The sequence below is a fragment of the Bidens hawaiensis genome, unplaced genomic scaffold, assembly GCF_021521415.1.
Source record: "Bidens hawaiensis isolate Kalapana, Puna unplaced genomic scaffold, B.hawaiensis_p1.1 tig00022321_1, whole genome shotgun sequence".
NCBI lineage: Eukaryota > Viridiplantae > Streptophyta > Magnoliopsida > Asterales > Asteraceae > Bidens > Bidens hawaiensis.
In genome coordinates this window covers 238,817-250,291 of record NW_027493473.1, presented here as the reverse complement: position 1 = coordinate 250,291, position 11,475 = coordinate 238,817, and the positions used below count along the sequence as shown (strand labels likewise).

Here is an 11,475-nt window from a genome sequence, read left to right as displayed (position 1 = left end):
AAAGATAAACTTAACATATAAAAAAGTTTATTATTTAAAATTATAAACCTAAAGATACCACAGTACACTGGGAGACTATATATTTGAAGGGGTAGAGCCATTTTTACCTTTTTCGTATCCAATAATTCTTCAATCTATGATTTTGTCGTTAAATATAAAGATTGAATTGAATAACTAAGGTACGGAAGTATAGTAAACTAGAAAACATATTATTAAATTTTAAACATGAGTATTGAATAAACATATAGATATTAAAGGCTTTTAAATATATTGTATCTAATAAACAAAATACGTGAAAATTAAATTTAAAAAATATATGTGTAATGCAAAAGTTATTGGGTGTGTATGATATTAAATTTAACAAAATTAAATGCATAATTTTAAATAATATATCATTTAATATAAATAAAAAAATAGTTAGTTTAGGAATTAATGAATTAATTCATTTATAATTTTTAAAATTATAACTAACCATGCATTATTAATAGTAAGGAATTAAAAGATATAATATTTAAAGATTGACAAATAAATAGTATTAGTGAATTATCATATTTAAATAATTGAATTAATTAGTTTAGAAAATATTGAATTAACTTTTTATGATTATAAAAGTTATGAACAACTGTAAAGTATTAGCAATAAGAAAGAAAATACATATTTGCATATTACAAATAATTGGTATTAATGAATTTCCATGTTTAAATGATTGAATTAATAATTACATAATTTATAAAAATTAGCATGGAAATGACACATTAACAGAAAGTTTTATTTTTCAATATAGAGTATAGATGATTTTTACAAGAAGGGTAAGAAATATTTTAGTTTCGTGCGACAAGCAATTGTATGTAAGATAACAACTGACATGTCCTAACACGATCATTGTAATGCATTAAATGTGATAATCTCTCTCATTATATAAAGTTATAAACCTTTGCTTTAATCCGAGGATGGCATCAAATACTCTCAACTACTATTTGAAAAAATATTAGTTGTTGCGTTTAAACTTTTTTTTCTTATATTCCCAACCTTCACTATAATGTAAGGAGCGCATTGAATACTCTTAAATACTTATTGAAAAAAGATAATTAATGTGTTTAACTCTTTTTCTCATATTCCCGTTTTCTCGCTATTACACTTATGTGCTCCGTATTTCACTTGTATCCCTTGGTTCACATTTCGCATGTGTGTTTCATTAGATTCAAGACTATGTATTATATGTATGATGGATGGATGGATGCTTAGATTTTAAAACTAATTAATTTTCAACTCAAATGAAATAACTTACCAAAAAGAAAAAACTTTTATAACCCTACACTCCAATTTCGTTATCCAAACATATGTAAAAGCAATATGTTACAATGGTTGTTTGGTTCATTCGGACCTGAATGAGTCATGTCCGAATGAACCTCTGTCTCATTCAATAACAACAAGTCTGAATGATTCAGACCTAATTTTAACCATTCAGATGTTTTTATGTTTGAAACCAAACAGTCTGAAGTCTGAATGAATCAGATGTTTACATCTGAATGGTTTCATTCAGATGTAAACAAACAATCTTAATTTGGTTCAAATTGAAACCAAAACTTTTCTTTGAAAGACCAAATCAACCAAATAAATAAATACGATTATTAAAATTAATCAAATTATAGTATAGTAAAGTAGTATGCTAATAAAGTTAAATGATAATTAGCGTGCATTTTTTTATGAGGAATGATGCTATAAAGGTGTTCATTTTGTTCCGGCCAATCTTTGACTTTCTTTTTTCAAAATGTAGTGTTGAGTTGACTTTCTCAACACTCTAATGATTGAAATCTAAAATTTTGTTTATTTACATAAATAATATGTGTGGTTTTACATTTTTTATGCGTTGAAATATAAATTTTATAAGTTAAAAGTTTGAAATATGTGATTTTTGTAACAACTTATCTCTAACACTAACTTATATTAAAAAAAAAAGTCAAACTACATTGGGTAAGAAAGACGACTAACACACTCTTTAACTTTTTTTTTGAACGACCAACTAAGTAATGTCGGGTACTCCGTACGCGACTCCCATTGACCAAAGGTAGCCCGAGCCGGTCACTATTCCGGACGGACGAAGCCCCTAGCGGTCCACCTTATTGAGGGATTCACCGGATAAAACCCGACCCCTACACCCGTCTAATGGCACGACAACGAGGAGCCAGTAAAACCGGGTGAGATCAGGACTCAAACCCTGGCAAGCCAGGGTCATCCCTCATATCTCCCATATAAATTGGTGATACTGAGGTTTGAACCCCCTACCTCTCGCTAGTGAAGTGAGTGCTTTACCATTGAGTCACATCCAATTTATAACACACTCTTTAACTAATGACAAACAAAACACCAATTCCATCCTTTTTTTTGAATGTTACATGAAGTTAATATCACTGCAAAATGTAAAATAATTTGGTCATAACAAATACAGTATAAGGGTTATGAATTCCTCCCGTACATGAATATATCAATCTTGAAGGTTGTTAACATGGTAAATATGTATAATACATCAACTTGGTCATACATATGCTATTATATAACAAATACAAATGTAACTAACTATATATAACCCAATACTCAAGAACGTGACCAACAAATTAAACCCTAAACTCAAAAACAAGTATCCTAATGTATGAAAAATGTAGGGAAGAACTCTAAAAACTAGTTGTGTGTCATTTTCTAAACACCATTGTTTTTTATGCACTTACGTGTAAGAAATTATTGTATTCGAGATTGTCTTCTATGAAATATTTATATTCGATTATAGACTTACATTTTAAAAAAGTGATAAAATATTTTATGTAGGAGGATGAAGATGATCGAGAAAATAACATCGACTATGGTATTCGGTTTCACTTCGATACCAAATCTTCAAGTTACATTTTACCATCGACGTTTCAAACACAAATAATAAATTGTAGACATGGGCCAATTTAAACCATACGATATTTACGTAAACCGTGAACCTAACCATCTAACCCGACCTAAAACATATTAAACTATCCGTTTGAGATGACCTATCTAAATGATTTTACAACAATTAACATACCTAAAAGCAACCAATATTTGTTTCTCGCAAAATTTCAGTATTTATCAAATATACATTAAAACCTATTAATTGTGAAATTTAGTCTGTCTCACAAAATTGCACTATTTATCAATTGTATATATTATTAAGCGTTGGGTACAATATAATGAAGCATCCATTGAAAATGTGGGATCTTTATGCATTATATGCATATTCTCTCATCTCCAATAGAACTTTTCTGGCTTATTTATTTCTTTATTCATGTGTGTATATAAGGAAAGAAATATATATCCACAAAGGGATAACAACAATTGCATCATAGACGATTGTGGATAACAACAACGATTGCATCATAGACGTGGGACTTTGCTTCTTGGCAACAACATCAAAGGCGGTGATCGACAGTTGGCACAATTGTGATGGTTCAAGGCCGTGAATTAATTATTTGTCGAGAATTTTATATAACAGGAAACAATCTGACTTCCGGTATATACTATCGGTTATGTAAATAAACAATGTAAAAACCAAACATAAACGCGCGAAACACGCTTGCACGTCTATAACCGCAAGCATGTCCACGCGCCAAATATAACCGCAAACATGCCCGCGCGCCAAATATAACCGCAAACACGCTCACGCACCAAGTATAACCGCAAACATACCCGTGCGCGTGTTCAAAGCCTAGTAAATATTAAATATGGTAAATGATACAAAGCTGTCAATGTCTCAAGGATGATGAGTCATCCCATATTGATATTTTGTTCTTCACGTTTCTACGAGTAGAAGTAAACAACAATATATTATTATTAATAATTAATATTAATTAATAACAATAATAATAATAATAAAGACAAAATTAAATCGAAGAATTCCCAAATTCTTTGGCATCTTTTCCTTGTGACGGTATCCAGGTTTACAATTCGATTGGTTACTTCGCCGTTAAAACCTCACGTCCGGTAATAATGTACGGCGGTTCCGGCAAGCTCGGCCGTGGCCGAGGCGGTGGTGGCGGCGGTGGTCATCCCAATCGGAACATCCACTCCACCTTCCAACCTTCTTCCGTTCAACGCCCGTCCGCCGGTGGCCGTCAATCCGCCGTTGCCGGTCAACGTAACCCTAACAGTGCACCTGCTACGGCTGACGAAACGTTTAGCTTAGTTCGTAATAATCCTCTCAACTTCGGTATGACTGTTAAGCTGACGCCTGTTCTCGTTGAAGAAATCAAGCGGTTCGAAGCGCAGGGAGGTGTTGCCAGGATTAAGTTCGATTCGAGTGCTAATAATCATGCTGGAAATGTAGGTTTAATTTTGTAATTGCTGTGTTTATTATTCGTTTTATGTGGTTTTGAAGTTTAGTTAGGTGTGTGATTGACCTAGATTAGTGGAATTCGGTTGTTTAATATGTTGCTATTATTTATACTGCTTAGAGGTTAATATTAGATTCAGGATCAAGGCATTTAAGTTGCTTAATCGAATTTCGCTTGTTAGGTTAAAGTACTAATTTCGTTTATTATTGGAGTTTGAGAGTGCTCTAGCATAATTACATCTTGTTTGGAGGTTTGTTACTTAATATAAGGGAATCTGTCACTAGACTTGTGCATAATTACAACAATTTTGCAATTGCTTTATGGAAACAGTTGGTGATATAATATATTTTGGTTTATTAGATCACATTGCAAGGTTGAGCTATTGCGGTTTCTTTGTTTTGATGAGGCAAGTTCTGTTATTTAAGCTTTTTTTGTTGTTGTTTCAGGTTATTGATGTAGGAGGCAAGGAATTTGGATTCAAATGGTCTCGGGACACTGGTGATCTATGTGACGTATATGAAGAGCGGCGAACTGGTGATAATGGAGATGGATTGCTTGTTGAATCTGGATGTGCTTGGCGGAAGTTGAACGTTCAACGTGAATTAGACGAGACATTTAAAAACCATGTTAAGAAGCTAACAGCGGAAGCGGAACTCGAACACAAATCACGAAAGTATGTTATATGTTTGACATGAAAAATTTTATATTTCTACCCATGTTTTTTACATGCATTCATGTTGCAGACTTGCAGTTTGCGCTTAATTGTGTAGATGTGATTACTTGCTAGGTTATTTACATTCGTGATACATTCCATCCTCTATTTCTTCTGCACGTGATATGCTAAGCAACACTTTTAAAAAGCTTGGCTCATGAGTCTCCTTATATTGTTTCTTATTCATATGTTGTGATGTCTTTCTTGATGTTCCATAAACTCTTAACCCTTCATTGCAAAAGAACTCTTCATTACTGTCATATCAAGTATCAAAAAGCATTTTCATTTTCTGAAGTTTTGGTGATCATGACTCAGAAAGGGTAACTCTTTTTATTTCTTTTTTGCAGAACCATTGTTTTAGATCACAAAAATCCATCTATGAAGACTCAAATGAAGGCTTTAGCTGCTGCTGAAGGTATCATATTTATTTAATCATAACTACTCTTAATTGCCACTTATTTCCCTTGCTTTTAACACAGATGCTTTGCACCTTATGCATATCTTTCTATTCTTTTAGTTTGCGCATTATACATTGATGCATAGACTTTGAAAACAGAATGCACTGTTCAAGAAATTAGGAATCCTGGTTCAACTTGTTTTCTAAACTATTTTTTAAACCATCTTTGACAGTTATCAGTAAGTGGAATCATTTTTTAGTTTCACTCAACACTACTCACTAAGTCACTAGAGTTCTAATCCAATGTGCATTATTTTTTTTCTTGTTCCTTGCTCAATGTGCATTCTTTCTGAAATATCTTATTCATGCTTTGTAAAAAAAGGCTGCCATATTTAGTATTTTAATTTTTTGAATATTTAAGCTTCATATCAAGTTTTCTTGTTTATCCTTTGGTTGCAGTTAATAATAACTGGAGAGGGTCATACAAGCAAAAGAAAGAGCTCCCTTTCAAAAAGAAAGCTGAACCTTCTTCAGGTAAGGGATTTTTTTATGCCAATAGTGATGATAGTGTAGTATTATAACCAAATTGTCCATTTAAACAATTTGGGTCGGACCATATGGCTTGAATTTCTGGGTTTTGGATCAGTTTGGACCAAAAACCGAGTTATTATTTTGGTTACTATTATAAGAAATTAAGAACCTAAAAGTCAAACAAGCCAAATAGTATATTATTTTTTTCTGTTATTTTTTATATACATTTTTGTTTGGAGCTATTTTGTTTATTTTCCTTTTTTCGCTAGCATCTTTTACAGCAGCAATCCCTCCTAAATCTGTGGGAAAAGCTGGATTTTCTTCATCAACTCCTTCTAAAGCTAGGGCTTCAGTTTCACCATTATTATCTACACCTGAGCAATCTGGTGTTCCATTGTCACCACTTAGAAACAGCAACCTTAATAAAGTACATACAAACAGAGACGAAGTTACTTTGACTCAATCTAGTAAAGGGAATGCTAATGCATCTGGTGTTGTACTGAATAAACCTGGGAGCAATGAAGTATTGGGAAACAAACCTACTGACCTGCAAAGTTTGTTGATTTATCTTCTTACGGAGAAACCACATGGAATGAATCTCAAGGTAAGTGTAAGAATGATTCTAGATGTGTGGCATTTTGGGCCCATATATTTACAAATGGGTTGATTTGGGTTGTTATTTAAAATCACACAACCTCTTAAATCATTCTTATTCAAGGATTTAGATTATTATTACATAGCTAATTCATTAGTTATTTATAACTTTTTGAGGGCAATTGTAAATACAATCATATATACTTCTCTGAATTTATACGACCACCTCTTTAACGATTATAATTGTCTTATTAATGCTGTTTATTTTCCAGCAAATAGTTTTTTCATACCAATATTATAATATATTATGTAAACATAGTAGCTAATCCTGTCTCATCCATGAATTTCACATTTATACTCATTTTAGGCTCTGGAGAAAGCTGTTGGAGAAACCATTCCCAAATCAGTGAAGCAAATTGAGCCAATCTTGAAAAAAGTAAGTGGCAATAAACCAGTGATAATCATCGTATACTTTGTTCTTTAGAGTCTGCTGAATAACATTGTTTTATCTCGTTCAGATTGCTGTTTTCCAAGCTCCTGGAAGATATGTTTTGAAACCAGATGTCGACTTAGAAAGTTTCAAGAAATCTCTATCTGAAAGTGGAAGGTTAGTCACGTAGGCTAGCCTTTTGTCTTTTATTGTGCGGTTAATATAATTGTTGTTACTTGAATATTTATGCCATAAATTGACATCATATGAGTATCGCATGATTTTTCCTTTTCAGTTCTCCAGAGAACAATAACCACCTCATAGAAGCTGATGTCATGAAGGAATTTGAAGAACCATCTCACCAAATTTCGCAACCTTATGAAGATTTAAACACATCAGAAAATATTGATATAGATAATCTTTCACCAGATGCATTAAGTGATAAAAAGGTTTCTCACAATAATGAAGATCCTGCGGTTAGTGACAGTAGTGACAGTGAAAGTGACAGCAGTGACAGTGAAAGTGACAGCAGAAGTCCTGTTGGAAGTAGCAGTGACAGTGATAGTGATGCCTCCGCAAACAGTAAACAAGGTTCTGATGAAGATGTAGATATCATGAGTGATGATGATAAAGAGCCAACACAGAAATCACAACCGTTGGATCCTGATTTAGGATATACACATAACATGGCTGATGAAAAAGATGATGGTCATGGCTCTGATTTAGTTGATCTTGAAAAAGATTTGTTTGGAGAAAACGATGAAGCTGGTTTGCATATAACTAATAACAATAATAACTATGCAGATGAGACCAAAAATCTTTACCATCAAGAGAGTGAAGTTCATGATCAAGCTAAAAAAGTCGTATCGAAACATACATCCAAACGAGGATCCGATCAGGACCATTTTGATGAGAACGAAAATGCAAAAAGGTTAAAATCAGGGAAGTGGTCTCGGCCCAACATATCTGGATCTCCTGGTGGGCCCAGAATAATGGGCCAAACTGTAGGCAATGTGTCTGATTTTGACTATGAAAGTTTCAACAACCATGAATCTATTGATCTAAATGCACAGGCAAAACCTCTTGCTGACATGGATAATAGGTTCTTTGAAAGGGGCCCACAAGAGAACAATGTGTTTCCAATGCCAAAAGATAATAAGTTTAGCAAAGAAACACGAGCTGGAGATAGAAGACCTCCAAAGAATTCTGGAGGCAAACATTCTGGTTCTCATAAGAAGAAACACGGTGCTTTAACCGAAAAAGTCAAGGGGCCTGAGCTACAGCCAACTTCACAGGTCAAAGATTCCCCTGCTGACCTATTAAAAAAGTCAACTTTAATAAATGGAAGCCGGCCCACACTCCGAAGAGAGCCCTCAGATTTAGAAATGGGTGAGTTTCGTGAGAATCCACATGAAGAAAAGCGTTTTGAACGAAACAATAACTCGTTTAAACAGTCGGAGAACAACATATCAAGTTCAGATTACTGGAATCTTGATGATCCGTTAAATCTGCCTAAAAAGGTTAATCCTGAGGAAAATGTTGATGATTTCACAAGGTCAAATGGTTATGGCAAACAGTCACTATCAAGAGTAGATCATGTGAAAGCTGGGTCACAACATAATAAAGTCAACACAGACAGTCAAAGGAAAGTGAATGTGGATGAGCCACATAAGCATGAGAAACAAGTAGTTCCTGTTTCTACAAAAGATAAAAAAAGGCGTAAGTCTAAAGATTTAGGAGAAAAAAAGAAGGATTTTAGGATGGTAAATAGTATGGATAAAAATGGACAAAATAGGAGGGAACTGGAGTCTTTATCTGATGATAGTATTAGTTCATATATGAAGTATGAGAAAGAGGAGCCCGAGATGAAGGGACCGATACGGGATCTTACACAGTAAGTAAAATATACTAATTCAGATTTGAACTATGTATTATTTCTATCAGGGCTAGACCTGTAAATGAACCGAATGAATACGAACGGGGCATGTCTGTGTTTGGTAGTTTAATTTTAATCGAACAAACGATCATACATGAACAATTAAAGGAATGGAGCTTCTCGTTCGTGTTCGTTCGCTAAGAAAATGATTGTGTTTGTGCCCGTTTATGTACGTTAAACATAAACGGGAGGACATCAATATGTTGGACCTACAAACTTAATAAAGATGGACTAAATTGTAATTGATGATATTTTAATTTAATAAAAATAGCAAGTTGTAAAGGGCCTAGAACTATCAATGAATGTGTAAACAAACAAACATAAATGAGAACGTATACGAATGCAAATGAACAAGGCATGGGTTCATATTCGTTCGTTTAACTAAATGAACAAAACAAAATTGTTTATGTTCGTTTATCTATTAAATAAATGAACCTCCCGCTGAACGGTTCATCGGACGTTCAGTTCATTTGCAGGCCTTGGTCAGGACAAATTTAAAAAAAGCTTGAAAGCATACTGGTCTAATCACTAATGGGTCGAAATCCATCGAAAATCTACCAAAATGTACTTTTTATGCTTTAAACCTTCTAAATCACTTTGAAAAGAAAACAAGGTTATTGATTAAGTTATATAAGTTATCATTATTTGACACACTAATTGTTAAAGAATGCTTTTGATCAAAGGGTCTAGGGTCAACCCAACCCAATTTGGCCCGTTGACCTGAATCAAAGACTTTTTTGATCGTTCTAACCTGTTCACATTGCCATGTTTAGGTACAATGAGTATGTGCAGGAATATCGTGAGAAGTATGATTGCTACCATACTTTAAATAAGATTTTAGAATCATACAGGTTTCAAAGCTTTCATCTATATTTTATATTCTTTTATAGCCCAGCTTGATTATCATTGTCTAATAAAATTTCATCTTAATATTTAGACACGAGTTTCAAAACTTTGGAAGGGACCTTGACCTTGCTAAAGGAAGAGATACTGATAGATATAACAAAATATTGGACCAGTTAATGGAATCCTATCGCCAGTGTGGAACGGTACACACAATATCTGTTTCTTTGATAGTTTAAACAGTGAATTTTAATTTTAGTTCTTGTGGTTTGGCCCAGATTGCCAGACACGCCGTTTTTTAAAAATATTACCAGAGACATTCTGTGGTTTGCATTTTGTTGCAACTTGAATCTAGCTGAGTAACTCAGTTTTTTTCTGTTGAGGGGTACACCACACATTAATGCATAAAGTAAATATTTAGTATTTTGTATTTAATGTATGCATTAAGGGATTGTACCACACATTAATAACTTGCTCACCAGTTAAAAAAACTAAAATGGTCCTCAACAAAAAAAATGGACAGAGCTAGTCAGCCGGATTTAAGTTGCAACAAATTACAAACCACAGCGTCAGGCAAAATATTTAAAAAATGATGCATCTGGCAATTTGGGCCAAATTTTAGAGGCTAAAATTGAAATTTACCCTGATTTTAGTTATAAATTTGTCACAAAGTTGGGAATCTGATACTTTGTTTCTGTAAACTTATAATGAAATATGATTCAAGTTTATATGATTTATCAATGCTGTAACATGATTGTTGAATTATTTAATGTTGCAGAAACATAAAAGGCTGAAGAAGATATTTGTTGTGCTCCATCATGAACTGCAGCATTTGAAGGAGATGATTAGAGACTTTGCTGATAAACAAACATAAGGATGAGGGCGGCGCGTATATGAAACGGAAAACACAAAGTGAAAAACGAATACCAAACACAAATCTGGTGTTTTCTTTTTCATCATATTTTTTTCAGTGTTGTAGAATCTTCCTGCAGCATTGGTCAATGGAGTTAGTAAGCTGTTGGAGGTGTTAGACTGATGAAGTTAGTTGACCTCTGGTTTGAGGTTTCATAGGCATAATGAAGAAGTTTTTGATTAGTTATAGCATATAAACACTGTACATGCACTTTTTGTTTTCTTCTTTTTACAAATATTTTTTATGCTTTATTTTTGTCAGAAATGGTTTTGGTTTGGGTATTTGTAGTTTAGACTTTGGAGTATAAGGATTTGAATTCTAGCATCTAGTTTGATTGTTTTCTGATCCAAAACTGGAACTCGGATTAGCTTTGTACAAAGTTAAAACTATTCATGCATGTTTCGATGTGGCAAGTTCTTAATCGTAATGTATGATTAACATGTTGTTCGGCTGTTTTTATTTCCATTTTGAGAATGAAAATGCTCACTGATAAATCGTTAATCAAAATTAAGTAATTTGAGAATAACCTAATTAACGGTATTAACATAGTAAGTAATCCAGATTTTAAATTTAAATAATAGTTTATATTTCTTTTAATGTCTTCTTAAAACGAATTATCATAGCTCGTGCCCGAACAGTCCATTGTTTATGCTTGCCTATAAACAACGGCACGTCCATATTTAAGAAAATTATAGAGTTTGAGCTTAGAAAATTTAGCTTTGTAAATCTGTAAGCAAGAACACAAGATCTTCTTTGGAGATTAGTGC

At 33.2% G+C, this 11,475-nt stretch overlaps 1 protein-coding gene across 1 annotated transcript; it reads left to right on the top strand.

The window, feature by feature from the left end:
• The first annotated feature begins 3,810 nt into the window (after window positions 1-3,810).
• Window positions 3,811-10,682, top strand: LOC143565345 (uncharacterized). Its single transcript, XM_077052336.1, has 11 exons — window positions 3,811-4,341; window positions 4,799-5,025; window positions 5,412-5,479; window positions 5,921-5,995; window positions 6,262-6,596; window positions 6,954-7,022; window positions 7,105-7,193; window positions 7,312-8,910; window positions 9,726-9,803; window positions 9,890-10,001; window positions 10,574-10,682. The coding sequence occupies exons 1-11, from the start codon at window positions 4,009-4,011 to the stop codon at window positions 10,667-10,669; spliced, it is 3,081 nt and encodes a 1,026-aa protein (XP_076908451.1). The 5' UTR covers window positions 3,811-4,008; the 3' UTR covers window positions 10,670-10,682.
• The last annotated feature ends 793 nt before the right edge of the window (window positions 10,683-11,475 follow it).

What these genes read in the sequence shown, in the direction of transcription:
- LOC143565345 (XM_077052336.1), top strand. Translation starts at nt 4,009, where the DNA reads ATGTACGGCGGTTCCGGCAAGCTCGGCCGTGGCCGAGGCGGTGGTGGC. An exon ending in CTCGAACACAAATCACGAAA is followed by an intron (nt 5,026 to 5,411) that starts GTATGTTATATG and finishes TCTTTTTTGCAG; the next exon opens with AACCATTGTTTTAGATCACA. An exon ending in TTGAGCCAATCTTGAAAAAA is followed by an intron (nt 7,023 to 7,104) that starts GTAAGTGGCAAT and finishes TATCTCGTTCAG; the next exon opens with ATTGCTGTTTTCCAAGCTCC.